A 26,640-nucleotide genomic window follows, 5' to 3' on the forward strand; every position below is an offset into this window, starting at 1 on the left:
AGTGTTTGGTGCCTCACTTAGTGTAACAAAGCCCCTCACCTCTGCCCGGCTCTGCTGCTGTTCCATGGCCAGGATAGTCGCCTGCGGGCTGGTGGACATACTTTCTTCTGGCTCCTTGAAGGCTGGAGCCAGGCCCACATCACCGCTGATGAAGCTGACCATGTTGTCGATGAGAGCGTGGATACCCAGCGAGCGGCTCAGGTCCAGATCCGATTCTTCGTAGGAGTGAGCCGAGCTGTAGCTCCGCTGGCGGCTCAGTTTGGCCCTGAACCAGGACTCAGCCAGGGAGTCTGGGGAGCTGTGGAGTAAACCTGCAGACAGGAGGAGAGGCAGAGGAGCCTTCAGATGCATAAATGCACCAGATAACTCTTTGGATGGATGGACCATGTTGCTTTGAAGCACTTAAGATCTATGCGGTGCAATGCATTATTACTCTATAAGAGTTCATCAAATGGCCAAATGCTGATTCTTCATGCGGGCACAGCCATTATGGATTCATCTATAATGGGCACGCTGGGATTTCAAACCCACTGAGGAACAAATGCTGCAGTTGAGAAGTGAGATGGTAACCAGAGCTAAAGTTTCCATATATCAACTGAAAGCACTTAAAGAGACAGTTCACCCCCAAATCAAAAATACATATTTTCCTTTTACCTGTAGTGCTGTTTATCCATCTAGATAGTTTTGCTCCGAGTTGTTGAGTTTTAGAGATATGAGCCGCAGTGATGTCTGCCTTCTCTCCGATATAATGGAACTAGAAGGCACTCAGCTCTCTTAAACCCGGCAACTCACACATAAAACCATCTAGATGGATGAATGGAAATAATTCAAAATATGTCATTTTGATCTGGAGGTGAACTGTCCCTTTAAGTTAAGGTGTCGGGCTGATGATTTCGTTAAAAGTGCGACTGGTATCTCCATGAAACCTCTTCACGAGGAATGAGCCGTCACTGTACAAAAGAACAAACATTCCAACAGAAGAATGAGCTGTTATTTGTACAACGGGCAGATCTGTGTGCTCTTTATTTCTTTTTGCCGTCTATCACAGAGTGTAGGATATGAAGTGTCTCGAGGTGAAGCTCAAAACAAGGCCCTCATCATGAGAGATGAATGAGGCATCGCAGTCATGGAGGTATGAGCTAACAAGAGGAAGAAACATGCCATCGTTTACTTGCTTGGAGCTCCTCTTGTGTTTGGGGCTCAACTGCCCCAAAAGAAGCAAATAAACTATCCACACGAGAATCAAAAGACAGAGAGACAAGAGTAACTCATGATTGACGACACTAAAAAACCTGGATCATCCTTACTCGCAACATTACACAGATCTTTGTAAGGGGGATCTTTACCTCGCTTCTTGTGAGAGAACGCCAAGTCCAGGTCAACATTTCTCCTTCCACTCTGAAAATGAAAACAAAGTCTGATGAGGCTTTTTAAACTACAGAGCTCATCTCTTGGTCTGCAGCTCATAAACACAGAAATGCTCATGTAGTGAGATGAGATGTATGTGCATAAGAGAGTGTCTTCTACCAGGGTGTAGCCCTCTTCGTCTGACTCGGGCTGGGAGAGGTCAGACTCGCTCCTGGACTTCATCAGTCTGTAGCTCGGGCTGCTCTGCACTGAGCGGCTCTCTGCACTCAGACTCTCACTCCTACGAACACATCACAGGAAGAAATTAATCATCTATGTTACTGCAACACCTACAGAAGCCCGGAGAGGCAAACATTTCATGTGATCCATTTTCTAAGTCTGTTATAAATAGTTTTCTGAGTATTAAGTATTACAAAAACACACACACAGGAGTGTTTCTGTAATACTCATGTAAGATGATAGATATTATTGTACAGTGTCACTAGCAGCAGATTAGCAACAATCGTAAAACTTTCCTAGCTAAAACAAAGACATGACGGTTATCCTTTTACATCCTATTTACAACATGGGGTAGTGGTGCACTCCAGCCTCTTGTGGCTGAATTGAATACTACAAAAACTACAAACTCGCTAGCCAGACCTCCACAGCACTCTGTAGCGCTGGAGAAAGGCCTGGCTGCACCAACTCTCATTCTGGTAGAGTGACAAAAAACAGTCTGGCTTGTTTCCATGTCTTTAAAACAATTGCAATCATCTTTGGCAACACTCAACCCAGGATGCAGTGATGCTGCCCCTGCAAAAACAGTGTCGGGGGAAACTCGCACGTGGGAAGGTGATCTCTGGTGTTAAAATGGTTAAATCCCTGCAAAAGAAAAGGCAACAGCTACAAGCTTGTTAATGTTCATGCTGTTTGCGAACAGGTTAGGGTTGGAGCAATTTGCCAGTTTCAGTGTTTAGGTTAATAGCTCGGAGGTCATTGTAGTTGTTTTTTGTAGCGTTGGGGATTTTGAAAAAGTATATGGAAGGAAGGAAGGGGGAAACATGTGCCCAATGACCGGCTTTATACCAACAGTCTACATCCGGTAGCTGGTAGGTACGGTAAGTCAGATTGTAAAAAAAAGTGTTTTCACAAAAGAAAAAAATGTAGAGAAATTATCCTGTTTTTTCTTACACTTGGCAAAACATTTCCCTCCCACCCGTTTCACAGATTGAAAATAAATGAAGGAACTTGGAAAAACCTTTTTTCTCACCTGTTGTTAATTTATAAACGCAGAGAAAACGACTCAGATCAGACTTAAAAAATGGATCGCCAGAATTTTTGTTCTAATATAACTGAACTAAACAAGATATAAAAAATAAAAACGATTTTAACCACAAAAATGACATATAAAGCCATAAAGCATCAAATCACTCCTTGCCAACCACACAGGGCTCTAAATACAGTGTGTCTGGTACAAAAAAAGTTGAGCAACATGTTCCCTATGACAGATATTATTCAGCCCAGTGTAACAGTCGCCTGATGCCATCAGGTTCAAAGTGCTCCGGGGGAAATGTGGAGTATAAATACACTGAAGGTAAACGTTCAGATCAAACTTGTTGAAACAAGTGAAAAGTAGGTTAAGAATTTCCAGGTGATCTGCAGAAGTCTGCATCAGCAAATTCTGACAGAAAGAGTGAGACACACCTTCCTGTGGCTGCCTCTGGGTGGACACGGCTCAGTAACTGATGTAACTATACACCAATAGCAAATACAAAGGTTTACAGTGTAGTTTTAGTTTTATTACCGTCATTATCACAATAGCCAAGAAGAAGAAGAAGAAGACGCCTCTCCACGGATTTGTGGACATACAAACAAACACATTTTTTGGCAGTATCTGCAGATTTTAATCTAATTTTAGTGGCTATTGTATCCCGAGCCAGTGCTGGCTGAGACAAAGGTACTATTAAACTTTCCAATTGGATTAAGCCTTGTTGGCCAATTAGTTTGTTTTTTCCCATTATGTTCAAGCTCACATACTAAAGAATAGGTTTCAAGTGTCTCGTAAAAACAGCAGTCAACACACTTGCCCTTAAAGTATGCACACAGAAAGAAGATTTTGGGTGCTGTAATGATTCTCCTCTGCAAAGACATTCCTTCTCAAAGTGATTCCAGTGTTAAAGATCTGGGACTCAGTCCATTGTCATTGTTCCGTGCAAAAATGCAGTCTGAGTTTGCAGAATTAAATGGGTGTCTTCCAAAGTTAGTCTTTTTTGAAAACAATCTCCTCTTCGACTGCAGCTCAGCAAAAACTGTCTGGTGAACAACTTCTCAAAGCACATACTGGATTTTTCTAACTTTTCCACTAACACATTTTTTTTAAGCACTGACGGCTCTGCCATTGTTAAACTCTCACATCTGGATTAGAAAAGACCAACAGATCATTGGTTTTATGCCCTGACAACTGTCATTTCCATTTTCAAATTCTTAAAAGATATGGGTACTTTAAAACAACAGCTGACTTTATCCTGGAGGCTTTTGTTCAAGTTCAGTTTCTCAAATCTGTGCAGAGTCTTCTCAGAAAAATCAATAAAGGATCTCTGAAAAGAAAATTAACCCAACACCTCCGATAGCAGTCAGCTGATCGCCTCTGTGCACACACGTTAAGTGTCTGGAAGTGAAGCTGTAGGCTAATGCTAAGCTAACAGTGTTGTCTCTGAAGTGGTGTTTTGTCCCTCTTTCAAACACGTGCAAGTAGGCGGGATGGAGAAAAAAAATACTTGGAGAGTCGCTGATCCAGGTTTTGATTCCTGAAATTGAAATGTTATTTTGATTGATTTTAAATTTAGAACTGAAACACTCTCTGGCACTAGATTCACAAGATGGGATCTCTTCATAGTATGTACAGTGGGAAAAATTGCAATGTTAAACATTCATATAGGAAATATGAGTGTTTAAGATATATTTCTAAAAATGTGAAACCATCCTTTAATACTTTGCCTGTGGACAAGGTTACACTGAAAACAAACAAGTTGTTCTTCCCTCTTAATCTGTCAGTACATATTGTTTTGAGTGTTGTTTTATCAGACTGTACGGAGGTGTGCAGCGCTCTGACCTGGTCATGAAGCTCAGACACTCCTGTGTTCCTGTGGCTGACTGGGTCTGACCCTCCTCCTGGTTCTGTTTGGTCAGCTCGCCCAGTACAGGGCTCACTCCCAGCAGCAGCAGGGCACAGCGGTGGATCACTGAGTTACAGGCCGCTGTGTACAGGTCCTGGCCCTCTGGTAGACCCGTACTGCCCCTCCTCCCCTCCTGAGACAGGATGGTGTCGTCCTCTCCGCCTCCACCACCTCCGCTCCTGGAGACGGAACCGGAGCCCAGTCCTGTGCTACTGCTGGCCCGCTCTCTGTCCCGACTGCGAGCTACCTCCCGCGCTGAGAGGAAACATTGAAAGATTTCTGTGTTGTGCAAATGCACAGACACACACACGAATCAAACACACACACAAGATGCTGGGTTAGAGGACAAGCAGCAGCCACAGAGTACTAAGTTCACGAAGCTCATGCGAACGCAGCTTTTTAAAATTAATTTTCTAAAAATTATATTGTATAATTATTAACCAGCACCTTTAATGCATCTATTGTATTTTTATCAATGTGTCCTCCTGTGTTTCCATCAGTGTATTTTATGTGCATTTTGAAGTATCACATTAGAAATGTTTGATGGAAATGACATAACTGGGAAAAAAACGCCTCCATTTTTTGCGAAAGCTTTTACACTCGCTTGAGGTGGTTTCTGTGGTTTATGTGCTCGTGGAAGCCGGAAACACTTTTTTAGGATAAGTTCAGACGTAGTGAACATTTACCACATATGACTGATCACCTGTTCAAGTTCTGAGAGAAGAGGAAGAAGAAGAAGAAGAAAAAGCGAGAAAAAGACGAAGATGATAAAGACAAAGAAGACAAAGGCGAAGAAGAAGAAGCAGTAGATGACAAAGAAGAGCTGTGTCCCCATAAGACTCTTATTCTCATTCATTCCGACATTCGAAGATGGTTTGTGACCTCTACTTCTTCAACTACTACTTCAACTTCTTTAACAATGTAGGCTGAACCACCATCTTCTACTGACACTGCACTTTGCGTAGCCTCGTTTATTCGCTCCAAACGCGTTGATGGAAACAACATTATTTCTTTCATTTTTTTGAGAAGTTTGCTTCAAAGTCATTTGATAATTAGATGGAAAAACAGCTAGTGTGACGGTCCTCTCATTACTGTATGTCAGGGGCCACACTGAGCAAATTACACTAACCAATCCGGACAGATTATATGTTTGAAACACCTTTCTTTCTATGAAGCTAGCTGGCGAACTCCCTCACATTCGTTTGGCTACTTTAGCTTCCCAGAACTGCATAAAATCAACTTCTTATTACAGTAAGAGTCACGTAGATAATTTGGTTACGTAGCTGCAACGCTTTGTCAAATCAGAAACAGTTAGGATTAAAACTGTATTTAGAATTAAACTGTGTGTAGGTTATTGAATAAATACCCAAACCATTAAAACTCCTGACACAACGTCTGATTAGAACCCTGACTGACCACGATCAGAACCAACAACAAGCAGGATAGAGAGCAGAGCAAATCCTTTTTTCTTTTTTTCATAAAGCAGGGAGGTAAATGAATGGGAGCCAGCAGGATAAAAACTAATTTATCAAATATACCCAATGTTACTACTGCTTAGCACACTGAAAGCATATAAACATACAACTCCAGGCAGGTGTACTCACTTCCAGCCGTCATGACCTCGTGCTCCCTGTCCTCCTCTTCATCGTCTTGTTCCTGATGACCCTCCTCTCTCTCGCGGTCGGCTCTCTCTTCCAGCTCTGCCTCTTCATCGATGGTGCGTGTGAACGAGTGCTCCTGAGGGTCCATGTCCAGAGAGTCTTGATTGTCTGAAATCTGAACAAGATTGATCTTTTAGTTTCATGAATAAACCATCCAATTAGTACGGAAAACCTTGAAAAGCAGTTTAAGAAACCAAATGCAATTTACTGAATGATTAGAGATGTGATTTAAAGGTTGTTTACTTACCCTCCTCTCACGCGAAGAAGATCTCGTCTGGATGAAATCCATGTTCTTACAGGCCAGCAGGCGGTTTCGTACCTTATAAACACTGCGATAGACCTCAGCAAGGGACTTTGATGGTTGGTACCTGATGGGAAAATACAGATATACTTGTGACATGCGATGCTAACAGTGTGGAAACCTTTAAACCGACACATCACACATCCCGTTACAGTACCTGCCCTCTCCACAGCCTTGGCCCAGCAGTCCCGTGTGCTTCAGTAAGGCTGCCAGCACAAACCTGGACACAGTGTCCAACAGGGACTCATTACTGAGAGATGCATTGTCCCAGTCTGCAACAGAATAAACAGTGCAGTCAGTACACTGTCACCTGTAAGAGACAACAGAATTGATTAGACGTCGAGACAAAAGGCAGACCTTTGCTGATGGCATAGTCCTGCATGTTGATCCAGAGGCTGTTGGCAGGTTCTTTAGAGGTGCCCAGAGCCAAATCCACCATGACACTCAAGTCAGGACGCAGCGTGCAGTCAAAGGGCTTCTGCTCTTCATTACCAGACAGTGCTGCCTCCAATAATGAGCTGATGCAGGTGTCTGAGGAGAGTGAACAAACATTCATCAGCTCAACAAGTCACAGCGGAAATGACAAATGGATGATGGAATAGATGGACTAGACATTGATGAGACAGTCCAACAAAGTTCAAGATGTCCTGCCGGGATCTAAATCCACAACAGTTATAAAAACTTCAATCACAGTAGAATCTGTCCGCTCCCTACCCAGCTGTGGGATTTCCATTTCCAAGCCGTTGCTGAAAAGCGGCGTTTTGAGCCAGTACGCAGTGTCCTGTTCCTCCAGCGAGGTGGGAGCTCCCTGCAACATCCCACCAAGGCAGCGGCCAACCAGCAGGGCCACTGTCCGCTCCAGATCCACGAGCCACACCCAGGAGAGCGCTGGCGGCGGCAGGGACATTCCTGAGGCTGGCTCAGCAAAGTCAGATGTACCTGGAGAGTTGGGTGGAAGAAGGTCAGCATAAATCCAACTGGCCAGAAACATTAAGGTTTCCAAAAAGCATCAATAAGATATTGAGAGCTCTATAATTCTTTGTACGGTGAAAATGTTGCAACGGACATGTCACTTGGACACATTTAACAGCCTGAGTGGGAGCCCTTACCTGTACACAGAGTTACAGCCATGAAGGAAAACACTTAAAATGAGTCCTAAATTATATTTATGCCTTCAAGGGCTCAGACATGAAAATGTCTTGAGGACAAATGTGCAAGTGATGAAATCAAGATACTAAATCTTTGAGTAGAGCCAGTGAGACGTACACAACAAGCTAGCTTTAATGCACATCCACTACTGTTAACAGTCAGGAGGGTTTGAAGCTGAGCTGGCTCGGTACAGTCTGTATTAAAGGGGTCATATTATGCAAATTTTCAGGTTCATACTTTTATTTTGGGGTCCTTGTAGAACAGGTTTACATACTTTAATTTTCAAAAAACACATTATTTTTCTCATATGTTGCATCACTGCAGCATCCCTTTTCACATTGTGTCCTGAACGCTCCGTTTTAGCTACGGAGTGTGACATCTCGCCTCTGTTCAATCTTTGGTTCGAGTTAAACATGTGCATTACTTAACGAGCAGGATGTAGCCAATCAGAGGCAGAGTAGGGCGGGTCATGCCGAGCAAGGTAGTGTGAGCCAAGGATGTTATAATTGATCCAAAACAACGCCACTACAGCTGGTAAGCATGGCTGCAGTATATTTTATAATATATAAATAAATATATATTTATATAATGCCTGTTACACTGTGACTAAAATAAGTTATGGAAGTAAAGGCTCGACTCCAAACCAGGCGTTTCTGGCAGTGCAGGAGTGTTTACTGTGGGAGAGAGTAACTTCCTTTGGCGTGGACTTTGGGCTTTTTCACTCTGCAGAACTTCAACATGCACAAAAATGCTTCAGGACACAATAAAGAAAAGGCAAAAACCCAAAAAGCAGAATATGATCTCTTTAGGTTTACAGTGCGTGGCATTCAAATGTTTCAAATCTGTTCACCACAGACAGCATCGTAAGAATTCTGACTTAATAAGGAATAAAGTCGGACTAAACATCCAAATGAACATAACAAAATGAACAGAAACCACATGCATTATTGTGTTGTAACTGAGTTTTCTATAGCGATCGCTAGTAATATAATTAGACTTGGACAGACAGACAGACATAAATAACAGTAGCCTACGATCCCCTGTGTATTCATTATTATTACTACTATAATTAGAGCTGGTTATTGCCTCTGATTTGCAATAATGCACCCTCTTACCTGGTGCATTATCAAAAATATTAATATTTACTTCAAGAATTGAGTTAAATAGTTTCAGGAATTTGTGGTTCAAATCTGCCTGTGAAAGAAATATATGGGATATTGTTAAATTTCAGCATCTAATTATTAAAAATGCTGTTGTGAAAGAACAAGAAAGTAATGACAGATTTAAGGCAATGTTTTTCAACAAAGGAAAATAAGAAAAAAATAGAAATTTCCACATTTAATCAACCTTCGTGGCCATTCGAGTACAGATTGAAGTGCACTTGAATGCACTATGTAGTCCCTGTCAAAAGCATGATGCCAAAACACCGTAGAGACTCTCAGCATAGCTTTTAATTACATGTTTTTTTGGTACAAACATTTAACCACCAGTGTGGCAGAAAGCCTTCAGAGATTTACTCACCAAATGGAAAATGTACCCACTTTCGGCACTTGGTGGGTGTTCATTTTGCACTGTGAGACACTTCCATAGATTTCGGAGCACTTACATGAAGATCAATTTGAATCGGAAAATAAGTATTTGGATTTGGTATTTTGGAAAAAGCAACAACTAAGCCCTAAATTAGGACTGTGCAGCACATAATTTGATGATTTGATGTTTGTGTAGCTTCTTGTTTCGTGCTCACCATGAAGAGGCCACTGCAGCTCCTGGTCCTCCAGAGGGGAGGCAGCAGGCAGCAGTCTGTTGAGGCGGTCCAGAGGAGGCAGCAGGTCCAGCAGGTGGCTCAGCAGAGGCCTCGCCACCGACACCGGCAGCAGCAGTAAGGAGTTGATTATCTGGCACAGCATGCTGCCTGCCGCTGACACGTAGATCACATCTGGAGATGACAGAGACATGATCAGTGTTTTGAGGAAAAATCTTTTCAGGTTATTGGGAGTCATGTCCGCTGTAAAAGCATATAAGCAAAGTGAAAAGATACTCTTTAATTTTTGTTACCCTGAATAAACCATCCTATAGTCTACTATTAAAATATAGAACCATGATTATATCTTTACTCTTTTTAATGTAGTTTATACTTCAGTGTGTTAAAGAGAATTAGGGAAAATGTGAAAAGGCCAGTAAACAGGAGGAGGATAAGAGGGTCAACAGGTCAGGGTAGCAACAGAGATTCATTGATCCTCTCTACCTTGTAGCTTCTCTCGTATGCTGCCATTCCAGGAACTCTCTTTAATCAAAGTAGCTGAACGGGAGAAGATATCTGTGGCATGAGGCAGCAGCAGCTGCAGATGCTTGTGAAGTAAAGCCACACTGCTGGAGTTCTGCACAAAAACAAAAGAACATAATGTTTGAAAACTCAACTTTTCAAGACTTTTCTAGCCTGAGCACTCATTTTGTCAAGAATTGGCGTGTGTGCGAGTGTTTTCTTTCGAGATAAGCATGTTAATGTCATTTTCCGCCTCTTTATAAGACCATGTGAGTCCTGAAGTTACATAATGTGCAATGAGAGTAAATAACTTCAACAAACTGAACATCATGAGGCATCTGCCTTTCAAATCTGCATGCTCCATAACTTTGTGCAATCCAAACTGAAACATTATGTTGTAACCAGTGTCGCAAGAAGACATTAGTCACATGAGCCTAATGGCACCAGACCAAGAAGTTCAAATAACTCCAAGAAGCTGTTTGTACTGTGTAAACACTGTTTTCCCCATAGTAAAACTCCTATCTGTGGAAGAGAGAGTAGGTATGTTTGAACAGGCTGTACATCAACAAACAGTTCAGCGTCCATACCTCGGTGACAGAGTTAATGTGGCAGTATGCTAACAGTTGCTTCTGCAGGGAGCACAGGAGTTGGTGGAGGTGAGCGGGTTGGCTGCTGTCAGAGGAGGACATGCCCTGCTGCAGCTTATCACTGTTCTTCTCCAGCTCACCAAAGGCCTGATCCTGCACAACACAAACACACACAAAACAGATATGAAACCATGGCTGTTAGCTTCTCGCTTATTAAAACTGAAGTGGAAATATCAGATGGGTCCAGAACAGGGTCAGGCCGATGATCAAGGATGATGGCTGACAGTCATCGACCTCTGAGCCCTTGACCGTCATAACGCTGTGATTTAAAAGGCCCAGGCAGAAAATGTGGTGTTTGAACTGACAGCAAGAATTTCACTTTTAGTTAGGTTTCAAAATACCAGAGTTGCCTTTTAAACCTGACCAGTTTGGCAAACCCAAGGCATCAGTTACATTGTTGGCTGCAGTGTTTTCTTCACTCGTACCGTTGACAACTGCACTATTGTTTTCTTAGCTTAGCTTTCTCAGTACAGCTAACCAGCCGACTTTGTTTCAGGCTTCAGAGGCTGACAATCACAAAGTTACTGTACATGCATGTGGTTTGGAAGTAAAGACACTTCTACACCCAGCACAGGGACGTATGTCGGACCAGCAGGGACGTAAGGCTTTACTCGCCCCAAACAGCCAGAACACTGTACAGTACATTAGCTGTAAGCTAGCGGGCAGCGGCAGGCGTGGAGGGGGTGTGTGTCTGTGAGCCTCTCAGCTGAATTCAGTGCTCACCATCAACTCCTGACCTGTTACCTGGCTTCTTTTTATAGAATTTCTATTTATACATCATTAATGTTACATGTTCTACGAATTGCGCCCATGAGCTAATTATAGAGGCTGAAAATTGCATTAGACTCTCTTATGAGACACGCAGAATCATTGCTTCGTTCTACTCTCCCTTTTGTAATCTGGATTCTCGGTATGTTCAAATTTAGACCACCAAACTTTCATTTTATCCGAGTGATTACTGATTTTATTTAATTATACTTCTTTATCTAGATGGGTTTTTCCATCTGTGATCCCCCTAAAAACAGAAAGCAGCTTACGAGATTAAGAAATGAGGAAGAAAAGCAAAAAGGAAAAAATACAGCAAGAGGCAACAGATTCAAACGTAGTGACTCAAATGCAGAAAAGCTTGCAGTCTAATCATCATTCATTGCTCAGACCTGCATAATCACACACACGCTTGAAAACAGCCTGTGTGTGTGTGTTTAAATCAATAAGATGCTGTCTTAGAGAGCGAGGGACTGCTGTGCCAGGAAAAAAGGCAGCAGGTGATAATAACAAAGGATTATATGAGTCATGCTCTGCCTCCAGCACTCAAATATTGAGAGGAGCCGGGGAGATGGAGAGACGGCGGAGTGTAACAACGGTGCTCAATTTGTTGACTTCACTGATGACTTCCTTCCTGAGTAATGTCTGCCTTTGTTGAATTTCAATACATCATAATGATCCCACAAATAATGGTTTGTTGTGGAGGAACACACACACACACACTGAAATCAATGAGAGTAAACTCTCTGCTCTCTGATAGATTTATACAGAACATCATCCGACATCTACTTACAGTATAAAAGCCCAGGTTCCTGAGCAGCGTCTTCATGAGGATCTCAGCCAGGTGGGTGTCAGGGTGGCCCGCTGTGGCGCTGTATGTGGGGTCTGGGGTTGCTGTGAAGGCCGGGCCAGAAGGAAGCACCTCGGGTCCGTCAGCAGGAGAGCTGTAACCCAGGAGCGAGGCCACGTGGGTGTGGTCCTGCAGGCTGGTCAGGATGATGTCGAGCTGCATCCTCTGTGGCACAAACACACACACTTTGACAAGACTGCTGAGCAGACTTCAAAAATGACTCTGTAACAGAACCAGACAAACTGAATTAGCTGCACATGCAGAAATGTTTCAATAGATGAACAGCATTTAATCCTGTTAAAGGAATAATTTGACATTTTGGAAAAAAACACATTCGCCCTTGATGAGTAGACTGATATGACTCTTACAGTATCTGTTACTTAATTATGAAGATACAGCCTGTTGCTAGTTAACTTAACTAGAAAGAGCAAAGCTAAGCTTGCTTTCTTTTTTGTAAAGATTAAACAAAAAAGACCTTTACCTTTGGGGTAAGTACTATATTATATCGTTACCGTAATATGATGATGTGATATGTCATAAGTGTGGTCTTTTCCTGGTTTTAAAGGCTGCATTACAGTAAAGTGATGTCATTTTTTTAACTTACCAGACTTGTCTTTACCCACTTAATCATTATATCCACAATAGTGATGATTGTTTCTCCATAGACATCCTTACAGTATTGTTACAATATAGTTATTGAGGAATTAGTCAAAAATATTGTGATATTTAATTTTTGTTGCTCAGTCCTAGCAATGAAGAGCTTTAGAGAAGATTTCAAAATATTCAGATATATATTGTGAATTGGGATATAGGGTCATATCATCCACCCAGCCCTACTATGGACAGAGCAAGGCCAGCTGTTTCCAGTCTTTATGCTAAGCTAAACTAATCAGCAGTAGCTTAATTTTTACCGTACAGACATGAGAGAGGTATCAACCTTCTCATCTGACTCCTGGCAAGAAAAAGCAAACAGTGTTTTTTTTCCAAAATGTCAAATTATTCCAGATCAAAATTCAAATCATGTTGGGGAAAGTAAACATGCATAAATCTTTCTGAATCTGAAACTGGCATTTTTACTCAAGTATCACCATCTGTTGTATTAATCTGGACTCTTTTATTTGAAAGCCTGCAAGAGTTAACATTAGAAACAGTTCCTGGAAGCAGCTGCTTCCATTGTTGAGGTCAGTGGAATCGTCGAGACATTTTAATGCCGGACTGCCAAGCAGGCATTAACACTGGGAACACAAAGTCCCGTACACACTGATTGATTGTTGAAATGCATATTGGGAAGACTGCTCAAATCATTGTGGCTGTAAGAGACCACATACACAGCCTTTTACTCCATCCACACAACCAACGAACCAAAATGACCCCATTAACTAAGAAGCTCCCGGTATAAAAGCTGCATTCATCTTCCTTCACTGACCGAACTTACTTTGAAAACCTGTCAGTGTACAGCTGCAACAAATGAGGCATTGGTTAATGCATACAGACCTTAGGTATACTGATTCATATCAGTGGTGACCTAAATTTAGTGGCCAACAATGAGATTAATAGGATAAGAAAAAACAACGTCTACTACAGAAATAGACCAATCATTATCCACACAAGTGAAAAAAGGGACCATCACGCTTCAATTGAAGTGTTCACTGTTCTTAATGTGCATCCAGTTCATTGATCAGTGCAGGCTGGTTGTGACAGGTTGAAAAGTTCAGATCTGTGTGTTAGGTGGCAGAGGGTACCTGTCCTTTGGAGAGACTCTCCCATCTGTCAGGGCCCTGAGGCAGCAAGGAGTGAAGCAGCTCCATCCTCTCTCTCAGTGGAGGCAGCAGCATGGTCGCCCCCACAGACAGAGTCTCAATCACCGCCTGGCGGGACAAACACACACCCACATATTGTCACTGCCTCAGGTGATGTAACAGATCCAGGACTTGTTGACAATTAAAGAAATGACTGCCTTCATTTCCTCTATGCTAATCAAAAACAGAACAAGGTTTTTCAAGGCGACATAAAATGAAAAGCAAAAGACATGAAAAAATGTTCCACAGTGATTCATACAGAACAGCCAATGAGTGATGACTCACACTCTAATTATTTATTCAAAGGACATTTGTAAGGAAATAATGATCATGGTTTGGAGGAAACAAAGAGCCGAGTCTGACAGTGTGAATGCACAGACGAGTATGTATGATGTGCTGGATTTGTTCTGTCTTTGCCAGTTAGGAATCCTACAGTGTTTTTTGGTGCTTTTCTGTATCATATCATTGTAAACTGAATATCGTTAGATTTTAGACTGTTGGTCTGATGAAGCAAATCATTCGCTGTCAGCTTGGGCTTCACCATTTTTTAATGTTAAAGATGCTTAAAGGAATTTTCATTTTGTTGATTCTGGCGCCCCCTGTGGATAAAAGCAATATGAGCATCACCACATGCTGTCATAAGGATATTGATCTGGCTAGCATGTGCATTTTGTCTTTCCAGTTTGCTGGAGTCATGACGATGAGGTAATGTATCCATTTGTGGCTGTCAGATCAATAACTGTAATATGACGATGGTAAAACAAAGTGCCTGATACGCCTATGTTAGCCTACATGTAGCCTAAAGCTAACAGATATGGTTGCTTGGTAATAGTAAATTGTTTAGAAAGCTAAAGTTATCAACATCCTCGAGTAATGATAATGATTTTGCAGGGAATCAGTGAGAGACATTAACTATATTGAAACAGCCCATCTTCTCCCTGATGGTCTCATTTTCTTATGTAGGTCATATAGAGGCATCATTATTAAAATGAGACTGCTTCATAAGCAGTAAGATGCTCCTTGAAGTACATTTAAGAGGGAAAATAACTGTTAGTTGCAGCCTCATTTATGTTTAAGTGAGACATTTAAAGTGAATCTCAGATTTACAATCTGAAGAGCCATCATTAATCTTGAAATTCCCTTCACGATCCACAGTTCATCTACTTCTTTCTCACCTCCTGAATCTCATCTGGCACGGACGAGTCCATCAGTCTGAAGAGGAGGTTCCTCAGTGGCCTGGCCTGCCGACCTAAGATACTGGTGGCCACGCCCCCGGCCAAAGCCAGAGCCAGATGATTGGACAAAAGCCGAAGGCACAGCTTGAGGAAATTATGATGCTCCCTGCAAATACATCCAAAACATTATTCAGAACTTGCAGGGGTTATATTTAATATCACTATAGATCTTGAAATATTTATAATTTGGCTCCAATTTAAAGGTGTACTGGCATTACAACATGTACAACAAGCAAATGCAATGTAAATCTCCCTCCTTTTTACACAGATGTAGCTAACAGTGAGGGTGGCTTGCAGACAGGAGTGTACTCACCTGGATGAGGGGAACGGGAGAGGAGGAACTTCACTGTTGATGCCGTCACAGTAGCGCTCAAGGAAGGAGCGTAAGTGGGAGAAGGTGCTTTCTTCTAGGTCGACACAGTAGGGCCTGTGCCAAGCCACCACTTGCCTAAAGAGCCACAGTGAGTAAATATTAACAAGTGCTTGAGTGAGAGGATGAAGAAATATTTATCACTGAATTAATCTGTTTAGGGTCATGAAGTCGGGGCGCTAGTACAACACTGGCTGGCACTTGAGCAGCAGAACTGCAGATATTGTGACTTTTAGGCCTTAGTATGGGTCAAGTTTCAAATAGTCTGGATCCTTCATTTCCCATAATGCAACTCATCTGTCATTCATTCAAGCCCCCTGGCCTTCTAAATGCCCACTTCTTTCCAACTACAGTTTTTCTTCAAGGCTTTCTGGTAACTTTAATTAAAATCTAATCAGTTAATCTTTGCTTTCCTTCAAGGCGTTCTTGAGATATCGCGTTCACAAGAATGGGATGGACGGACGGAAAACTGCAAACATGAAGCCTCCAGCCATGGCTAGCACCGGCGAGGAGGCGTAAAGATGTGTAGTTAGCTCAAACTGAAATAACCCTGGTGACGTCATCAGGGATGTGTTTTTTTTACTTTGGAGAGCTCCATGTAGAGCCACAGAAGATGTTATACAACTGTTCCAACAGGCTCCTCAGGATAAGTAAACTTTATGACTTCACGTATAAAGTCAGTGAAATGCCCTGAAACCACATCAACTCTCAGATGAATGTAATGAGTAATTTTACAACAAATAAATCCCCTCGAACGAAAAGTGAATATATAAATTACTTTAGAAAAATCATCTGCTGTCACCTTCTCTCTGTTACAAAACAGCAGCGTGTCTGTGTTGTAACTGAAAGCATTGGACTCTAACAGACTTCTGTAGTCACTGAGTAACACAGAAGGGAAACACTGCTGTACATTTCACATGCAGGCACTGACCTTTGACTTATGTCACGAAATCCCTGTTAAGCACAGAAGCCCAGGGGTGTTGTGACATCAGCCCCTACCTTCACCCTCCCACCCCACTCTGTGAATTTATCTTTACGATCAACGTTCCCTTCACTACTGTCAGTGTATTCACTGTGACGGTCGCTGACCTGTCTCTGGGCAGGGCTGTCCACGCCAGGCTGTGGGACGTGCCGGCAGAGATCTGCTGGATAGCGACTCCGTCCAGCCCCACCACCTTCTTGGGCTTGGTGATCGGCCCTGTGGAGTTCCCCTGGCCACACTGGCCCATGGAGTTGTTGCCCCATGCATACACTTCATTGTCTAGATGGTGGGTTGAGTAGAAGAACAGTACGAAAATATGAGATATGGCTGAAATTACACTAAATAATAATGGATAATGGATAATCGGTGCTGCACTGAGCTGTAATATGAACACATTTTATGACAAGCTTGAGTTAAGAAATAGCTTAAACAAATTTGGTCTATGTATTTGCTATTACATCATGCTCCTTGCGACAGGTTTAACGAACACAAAATCTAACTGTGTCTCCTGTGACTAGCAGACTAGCAGAATATTGATCCCTGACAGCATGCAAATGTGTTTCAGCCAATGCAGCATCAGCCGTTTATAATTAACCGCCTACAGACGAGCTTGAAAAGGGAAGAGACACCTACCATGCGACAAGGCCAGGCAGTGGCTGTCCCCTATGGAGATGTCCACCACCCTGGTGGTAGCCAGCTCCTCGATCAGTTTGGGTCTGAGCGCTGTGGCCTCAGAAGAACCACACCCCAGGCAAGCACCACAGCCCCACGCATACACCTAAAAGCAACATGAATCAACATTAGCAGGCGATTTTATTTTTGTTTTGTTTTTTTCCAGACCAAAAAAAAACTATCCTGATGAGAAAACAGTGAGACTATATCTTTGAGGCAAAGCCATGAAAGAAGAGCTTTGTTACGTAAGCCTTGACCTTGAAATACATCACTGTCATCGTCCAAACAGCTGTCGGTAAGAATGCATAAACAGCTGCATGAAACTCCATCTTTGGAAAAAAAAATCTAAAGAAATTCAAGGCTCCACTTTTTCTCAACAAACCGCAGCTTTTACTCTGTGTAGAAATGATGTCTCACCTGTCCGGTCGAGGTTAAGGCAAGTGACGACTGGCTTCCTGCACACACTTTCCTGATGAACATGCCTTGCAGGGCTTCCACTACCTTTGGCTTGTAGACTCGATTAGTATCACCGTGACCTAGTTTTCCTGCAGGACAACACATGGTTCTTCTTTAGACTGATTTGTTAACAGTATGAGCATATACTCACATTTGAGTGATGACAATCAATTTGATATTTTGACAGTAAATCCAGAGCATATACAGAACTGCAAGAATTATGTGTATATTGTAAAAGAAAGGCTCCTATTCAAAACATACTTAATTATACTTTAAAGACTTTTAAAAATAGGCATTTAAAGTTAGTCCTGGTGAAAGGTTTACACACCGTTGTCTCCTCCTCCAAAGGACCACACTGTGCGTCCATCCTTTGAAAGTGCAATTGTATGGGAGCTACCACACGACACCTCTCCCACGTTGCTGATGTCTTTAACCAGAGTAGGAATGTTTCGGCTGTTGCTGTCACCGTGACCTGCAATCCCAAACAATAAAAACATCAGGCTGTTTACATATGGAAATCACAAAACCTCAATGAGGAGTTTTATCTTGTCAGAGTCAAGGTTTGAATGAGCAACATGAGTCATGTGGATGTGACGCCCATAAAACACCCAGACTCATTGTTGTCTTCAGTGTGTGAACCTGCTCATCAGAGACCTGTTGACGGGCATCAATCTGTCAGGTTACACCACAGTTCAAATACCAAGAGTTGAAACTTGTTGACTCGTTAAGAGGATCAAAACATTTGTCACACTCATATAACCACATCCAACTACTCTACAACTAACTTGCTTTGTTACGACACGGTGTGCAGTGTGTGCTAGTAGTGTTGATTAACATGCCTCAAACAGGCTCCACAAGACGCAGACGCTAAATTCGCTTAAGGACAGAGCGTGTGTGACGTCCAATACAAACAGTATTAAGATCACAATCTGTTCAACTATGTGAGAGGGCCCCGATTATCAGACCCAGAATCACAAAGAACATCTATAGCCCATGGCAGGAAGGAAGATGAACACTTTCTACATAATTCCCCTGCGGCCCAAAAACATTTTCCCCATAGAGCAACATTATAACAGAGAGGCCTGTTACTGCAAACAAGGTTAATTATGACTCTTTTTATTGAGGATTTTTGATCCATGGGGGTTTTATATTTGTAAAACTTTCCTAAAGCCGACAAAAGCGTTGTAGTAGCGTGTACAAATCTGTGACAGCATCACGATTTAACCACAGAAGTGTAGAAATGCTAAATTATTTCCAGGTTTTAAGACTTTTGGCTCTGTTCTCATTGGACTGAATAGATAGCATCTTTGAATCCCCTCTATTATACAATGTCACTGTTTCACAGGGTGAAGAGAAGTATGATTCAGGATGAGCTCTGGAGAAGGTAACACATACTGTAAAATGACAAAGCTGCCAGGCTGAATCAAAACCCCCCAGACTGATTGACAGCTAACAACTAAAAACAGGCAGCAACGAAGGCTCTCCAGTCATGATATCAGTGTGACCTTGTATTTCTCAAGAATGTGTTTCTGTAAAGCAGTGTACTGTACATCACACTGAAATTTTAAATGTGTTGCAGAGTTACCTGATTTAACCCTCAAAAAATGAGCAGACCTCTTTTTCTGGGATGTTTTGTGTGTGTAAAGTTCAGCAACTTACCCAATCGTCCAAAATCTCCTTCTCCCCATGTGTACAGCTCTCCATCCTCACTGACTGCAGCACTGTGTCTGTAGCCAGCAGACACACAAACCACCACCTGACACAAAACAAAAGCCACACACATTATCACACTTTATTCAAGCCAGTAAACACACAAGCAAAAATACATCGATCGAGTTTCTCATCAGAGAAATCTGTAACAAGATTGCAAAATCTAGCAGCAGCTAAACTACCATTACACCATCAAAGTTTCTGGTGCCATATCACCGTGTGAAGAGGTCAAAAAGGTGGTCATACTTCTACTCACGGCAGCTTCTAATTAAATACTGGATTAAAAGAATAAAAAGCTGGAATATGCATCATGTCAGTAAATGACCATGTGTGAAGTTGTGCTCAGATGCTGGGTGAAACCATACCTTCCCCTGAAGTGGCCCCTGGATAAGTTTAGGGTATTTCTGTGTTGAGCTGTTCCCGTGACCCAGTTTGCCATAATCACCGTCACCCCAGCTGAACACCTCACCCTCCGTAGTGAAGGCCAGCGTGTGACCATCGGAGCCCTTGGATGACGACACCTTCTTGATGGCACGGTGGGGCTCAAAGGTCAGCTTCTTGAGGGTCGACTGGTTGTTAGAGTCCCCGAGGCCCAAGCGGCCGTAGCTGCCCTTCCCGCAGGCCCGAACAGAGCCGTCAGAGGAGATTACAAAAGTGCAGTACTGACCTGCTTCAATCTGCAGAGACAGGAGGAGAAGATGTGTGTTTGTGTGTAGACACAAAAACTGCAGGCTGACTCAGCATTCTTACACAATCGTCTTACTGTCACTGAGTGAGTGACTGAGACCAACAAGCAAAATACTATGGAGTGACCCGACAGTATATCATAAGACAACAAAACATACGGCCCTTCATCAGCTGTATGACAGCTTCTGATCATTTATCATACTTAGATACAGTTCACACACAACTCAGTCACCATCTCCCCCCTCCATGCTGAGGGAAAGTCAGGTGAAGTTTCATAGTCCACATAACATTTCTGGAGCTTCACAGGAAAACAGTGTTGCAATTGCAATTGTGGATCTCGGGGCTTCCAGAGACTTGGATCACGCCAGATGAGACGCATGAAGCCATTTTACATATTGATTTTAAGTTGTTTTGTTACTTTTAAAACAAGTCCCCAGCTACTTGCTGCTGCAACACTGTTTAGCTGTGAAGCTCCAGAAATATTTCGTTTTGTGGGGTTGAGTAGATAATGACTGGATGAATTTTTGAGTGAACATTTTTCAATTTCCTGCATATTTCTTGTGATTTTTCCCTTAATTCATGGCATCAGCACATTAGGGTAAAATTATCTTGTGCAAACTCGCTCAACAAAAATGCTCCACAAGTCACAACACACATTAATCACCAAGGCTTCCTGATATTGTGTAAAGAAATGAAGTGCAGATACAGCTTGAATTACACGATTTATAACTGTTATCTTCATGTTGGGGTTTCCTTTCAATCCCAACAAAATAAGAGGAGACACTGCACTCCTCCATCTTAAAAGAGCACAAGTGTCTGTCTCAGGATATCTCAAGCTAACAAATACAGCATGTCATATGCTTTGACCTACAGCTGTTGTTTCCCTGAGGGAGAACCAGTGTAATCTGCATTTGAATGCATTATCACCATGTCACCATGTCTACATAACAACCTTCTTTGATAATGATCAGGACAATTCATGCCTTGAGGTCAATAACACACTCACGACAGCTTCTCCACTTCTAAAAATGAACACAGGATGTTTCTTCTCTCAACATGTGCAGACAAACGGCTCTACAGCAGAGGTGTGAACTCTTTTCTTACTGTCTGTGCATCGGCGAAGCTGGCGGCCAGCTTGGGCTGCAGGATCTTCTCCTGTGTCCCCTCAACGAGCTGGTGGCTGCTGTTACTGCCCCACACGTAAACCTCACAGGTTTCAGACACCACGGGGGCCTCGCCAGTCTGAATGCTGTCTGGACTGACACAGGTGCGAGAGTAGTCTGATGCCATCCGACATACCTGGAACAAAAGGACGTGATTAAAGAACCGGTCGAGACATTTTTACTCTCTTTGGGATCATTTGTGTGTCTGATGTTTCTTCTTAAAAAGACCGATTACCAGGTAAGACATCCTTCTAATTACTTCTACTCATTCTCCTCCCAAGGTACGATTAAATAACATTTTTAGTGGAGGGTGACTTTGAGGAAATTCATTTCATTTTAAAAATGTCTCTTTAGGTGACGGGTAACAGTTCTGAGATTTTCCAACACACAGGAGTTTTTTTTACAGCCTTTTGGGGTCTATACATTATGTTTATGGATATTTGGTATGCTGTAAGTGTGTAAGCTGTTTGTGTCATCTCATCTCTTGTTGTTTCACTGCTTCATTAACTTCACCTGGTACGTTTATCTGGATCATGTGGATGCCTCCTATTGGCTGTGGGCACTACACTGGTGGAGCCACATGGTGTTGTCTGTTTGGAGCCCTGATAAAGACCTGATGGTCGATACAACTTTTTAAATATTTTAAGCAATAACAATAAGGCTTTTTCAATATTTCCTTTCTTTCTTGATATTTTTTGCCTGGACTGCCTTTGGAAACAAACAAGACTTACTTGTATGACAGTTTTGCTCAGATAAAGGTAAAGGAATAAAGTTGGATGTTGACATGTTATGTACATACACTGTAATGAAACAATTAATGTTCTTACTTCTTCAAACAGACACAGTGCTGCCTCATACAATGAGCACAGGCCGTCAGAGGTCCGTGTGGGTTCTCTCCACTGGCTGCGATCTGCTGACGAGCCCTGAGACAACCACATAAACATAACAATGTTAAGACCATACATGGCTTCAAACCAATACACGTACAAACATTACACTCAATACTATCAGGCCTTTAACTGGCTCTAATAAAGAAACAATAAATAACCCACAGTCAGCACAATTAAAGCTGCTATTTGTAAGAAAAATTGATTTTTGAGTCTCACTCCTACCTCGTCAAAAACTGACGCTTTGGGATGCAGCCAACCTAACCTACAATCCCAAAGCGTCAGTTTTTGACGACGTAGGAGTGAGATTCAAAAATCAACTTTTCTTACAAATAGGACCTTTAAATCACATCCTCATGATACATTTTAGAGAACCAATACTTCCTGAAAAAACTTAAAACCTATAAACCAAATGGTTTCAGTTATCACACTTGAACATCATAACAACTAACCCTGACCCAATAATATCAGCCAACCAAAACATCCGTCAGGCTCTTCTAGAAAGCATGTAGATGAATAAATGTTTTTGTTCATTGTCCTCAACATGTTTTGTATCAAGTCTCTTGTTTCTAAAGCCTGACATTTTTAGGTCCATTTGACAGCTCAGAGAAATAAAAGCTGGTTTCTGTACCACTAAGAAAACTTCCCATCATTCACTGTTGTTAATGTTTACTTACCAAAGAGCGTCTCATCTGCATGAGGATGTTCATGAAACAATCATAGCCGATGAGCCCCTCCTGATTCTGTAGCACCTTATTCTCCTCCATCGTGCTGACCACAGCTGATGCAGCCAAGGCCATCTCAATCCACTCCAGCAGGTAGCGCAGGGAGCCCCGCTGAGAGGCGAGCCCTAGCAGAAGCTCTGAGGCAAGCCGACGCCCTAAAATATCCGCCCCGGAGTTTGGCATGGTCACTCCCTTCAGGAAAGTGGTGACCTGGGCCAGGCAGTCCAGGCCCATCGGTGGGATCTTGCTCTCGTTGGCCAGAGAGAGGGGCGGCAGGGAGCTGACCACGTCAATGGCTGTGTGAATTACATCATTACACAAGTTTATGTTGCCCCCGGGACCTCCACCAGGGCTAGGTGGAGGAGGCATCATCCAGCTCTGGCGCAGCAGAGCAAACAGAAGGCTGAGGCCCGTGCGAACACCCATCTCAATGAGGGCATCAGTGCTGGAGCGCGGCCGCTCGCTGACAGAGTGCAGATCAGCTGAGCCCGAGTTGTTCTCTGGAGAGTGCTGCTGCTGCTTGACCTTCCCCTTGTCGTGGTACTTGTTGGACAGTGCGTAGAAGATGCGCTGCAGCACCAGCACACGTTTGCGCAGAGCGGCAGCGAAGGGAGAGTCAGAGCAGACCATCTTGGCCAAAGCCAACTGGCTGCTGAGGAGAGCATCCAGGTAGTGCTCCTGCTCATCGCTGGAGAGGGATTCACGCTCGAAGTCTGGAAGTTGGGGGCCCTTCAGACACAGCACCTGCTGGGGCAGCAGCACAGCCTCTTTGTTGGCCAGCAGCTTTGAGTAGAGCACTGACACTCCCTCCCGTGTGGCTATCGACTCGCTGTCCTCCGTGATCCATGAGCTGTTTAGGTGCTCCAGCCATTTCAGTTTCACCGGGGGGATCATTAAAGCCATTGCATGTCACTCTGGAGCCATCAGTCCTGAAAACAGTGAGTCAACATCATACACAATGCTAATATCAAGCTCGTGAAAAGTAATTTCTTCCTCAAACACGTGGGCCGGATAATATGTTTTTTCTCAAAGGGCCACATGAAACAAAATAACCTTCAGGTTGAGGTTATTATAGTTTCAGGTCTGCAGATATCTTCCAGGTGCCAACCTCAGTAAACTTAGCATCTTTTTTCTCATTGTATAATCATGTGATCTAAGATGACGAACATTTTCCCTAAATGTTGATGAAGGTTCTCAGTCAACGACGATACAGCTCTAAAATGTTCACGTGCCGTCGATGCAGACGAAGTAATAAAGGTAAATATGACCCAGTAAATATATAGTCCAGGTCATCTCTATGAACAGGGCCGTCTGCTGACTGAAACATTTGTGGTTTTAATGGGAACTTAACATGTGGTTAGGCTCATAATTTATTCACGTTGCTCTTCCTTGAAAATCTCTGCTCAAATCTATACCGTATATAAAACCAGCACAATTTTATCATCATCTTTTAAATGTGTATCGATTATGGTTTGCTTGAATTCACTGTCTACAGAAGTACGAATGCATTGAACTGAAACTCGATCATGACTGAGAGACTTTCACTAAAGTGAAGTTTGATTTATTCCATGTAGGAGCAATTCTGTAAAGTGCTTCGTCATGCTTTGTTAATTCAAGAATACACCGGCCGGGCTGCAACTCTATGAGCAACGAGTGCACAGGGAATAACGGCTATAAAGAGGGTCAGACCTCAGAATGTTACACTGACTTGCTCCTTTTAAACCGGCAACATTATTGTGTGTCAGTTTGACCCGTTGGACCTTTTTAGAAGAAGAAACGCGTAGTTAACATTTCTGTAACTACATGAAATACTGTTTATTATTTTCTCATCATTTAGGAACATGAACAACAATTTCTTGTGAAGTGATATTTTTATGGGTTGAATTTAATAGAAAGTGCTCCCTCCTGATGTTAAGATTAAAGTAGACTGCAGTGATTCTGATTCTGCTCATCAGTTGGATCTGATGGATCCCATCTATGTTTGTGTCGAGTATGATAAGAAACTAAAAAAAATAACAAATCTTGCAGTTGCATGCTAATATCTTCTCATTCAGAGGCAATATAAAAACAGCTACGGACGTCAGAAATGGTCCACTCTTGCCGTGCTAAAAAACACTGTTCTCGACCAAACTTAACCAAGTGCTGGTTCTGCACTGGTGCTACCTGCTAACCTTTAAAGAACTGAAGGGTCACATCATTCAGTCGCCGTATACATCTCCAATTTCCCAGCACAGCTAGGAACAACTATGGTGGACTAAGTGTTGCTCCTGAGCTTTTCCAAACGTGAGCGATCCTCGGACCACTGTTGCCTCAACTTGGCGCCCGTTGTAAAAAGCAGAACGCTCCACACGAGCTCTGGTTTTTGAAAATGGTGATCATAAGCAGTTTTAGTTGGTCCTTGGTCACAATGACCTCGTCCCCAGCCCCTGACGTAAGCAGTTCCTTGTTCTAGACCAGCAAAGTGCTGCTGCCACTCTGGACCCAGTTTTCCTGGCCCAGAGCCAGATCTTTGGCTGTCCAAACGCAAAGTACTGGTTCCAGCGAGGTACTGGCACCTGAACCGCTTGGTCGGGAAAAACTACCCTGATTTAATAAAGGTTTGTCATGTTACATTACATTTAATCACTACTGTCATTTCTGACGTTTAGCTGTTCTTTCGAGGACTAACTCCAGTCTACCACACTGTAAACACAACACATGCTGACCTTTACACAACAGGTCGGAGAAGTCCAAACTGCGCTCTGAAGAATCGTTACAGGACAACAAAAAGCTGCTTTTTAACTCAAGTAAAATGAGACACCAGCTGTAACCAACCATACTGCTCCCGCTGCCTGTAAGTTAATCTTGACATAAGCAACACCAGATAAGCTAAGTGTGTGTTGTGGGTCAATCCACATTTATATAAAAACACACTGACTGGCATTCTCATGGCGGTGATAATCAGTAAACTGAACCGATGATGACAAGGTTCAGATTCAAGTGTAGGTCACACTGCTGGCAGTATGTGTGTTTTGGGGCCAGAAGACATGCAGCTGATAAGAGAGGTTATACTGCATTAGATTACATTTCACTGACAGCTGCTTCCAATATCAGTCCCCATCACGTACTGTATGCACATTAGGGCTGAACCTTCCTAAACGCCACCATGAACTATAGACTCTGATCGACACCTCCTTGGGGTGGAGTCAACAACAACTAACCATTAAAGATTATCTGCAGGGTTTATATGACCAATCAATGATGAGATCTGTTATAGACAACACCATCCAGACCAGAGGTGTGGAAACTTCTCGATTATAAGATGCATCGCGACGCGGATGTGGAAGATTCTGCATCGATGCAGAGACGGAGCATAATCAAGAGTCTGCAGCTTATGCTGATTGTTGATTGTCCGGCCTCAGCTGGACAATAAAGTTGGGAGGCAGAGATCATCTGCAAGTGATGAAAAAAAACTCAGTATTTTTTAAAACGGACGTCTTGGAGCATGTGTCGGATGTTAGGAACTCGCTGTGAAGCACGAACTGGACGAGACTTCTGCCTCACAACAATCACTAATCACGTTAGCCATTCTCACCTGAACGTCTGCAGCCACAAATAATAACTGTTACAGCAGCTGAGGAGGTCTGAGATCTGAGGAGGTGCTGTCAACTCTGAGAGAGGTGTGTGCAGCAGAGTCAATAAATGCCTTATCTTAAAGCTGCCATGTGAAAACAATATCACAGTAGATTACGACAAACATGTACGACACTGCAGATGGAGTGTATTTTACCGGAAAACCAAATTAGGGCCCATTTT

General features: G+C 42.8%; 1 protein-coding gene across 1 annotated transcript in view; it reads right to left on the minus strand.

Annotated features, from left to right (window-relative positions):
- Window positions 1–26,640, minus strand: part of herc1 (HECT and RLD domain containing E3 ubiquitin protein ligase family member 1) — a 63,263-nt gene that overhangs the window by 34,582 nt on the left and 2,041 nt on the right. The window contains 25 exon segments of the mRNA XM_073464037.1: window positions 40–311; window positions 1,347–1,398; window positions 1,528–1,648; window positions 4,460–4,802; window positions 6,128–6,299; window positions 6,432–6,552; window positions 6,643–6,757; window positions 6,843–7,016; window positions 7,200–7,424; window positions 9,379–9,570; window positions 9,880–10,012; window positions 10,485–10,637; window positions 12,103–12,324; window positions 13,902–14,027; window positions 15,134–15,299; window positions 15,507–15,641; window positions 16,653–16,824; window positions 17,179–17,323; window positions 17,635–17,762; window positions 18,002–18,145; window positions 19,333–19,429; window positions 19,749–20,060; window positions 21,175–21,369; window positions 22,061–22,156; window positions 22,798–23,774. Of these exon segments, the coding sequence (XP_073320138.1) occupies window positions 40–311; window positions 1,347–1,398; window positions 1,528–1,648; window positions 4,460–4,802; window positions 6,128–6,299; window positions 6,432–6,552; window positions 6,643–6,757; window positions 6,843–7,016; window positions 7,200–7,424; window positions 9,379–9,570; window positions 9,880–10,012; window positions 10,485–10,637; window positions 12,103–12,324; window positions 13,902–14,027; window positions 15,134–15,299; window positions 15,507–15,641; window positions 16,653–16,824; window positions 17,179–17,323; window positions 17,635–17,762; window positions 18,002–18,145; window positions 19,333–19,429; window positions 19,749–20,060; window positions 21,175–21,369; window positions 22,061–22,156; window positions 22,798–23,748 (4,962 nt within the window). The 5' untranslated portion in view covers window positions 23,749–23,774.

This window comes from Pagrus major, chromosome 4 (assembly GCF_040436345.1).
Source record: "Pagrus major chromosome 4, Pma_NU_1.0".
Taxonomy (NCBI): Eukaryota; Metazoa; Chordata; class Actinopteri; order Spariformes; family Sparidae; genus Pagrus; species Pagrus major.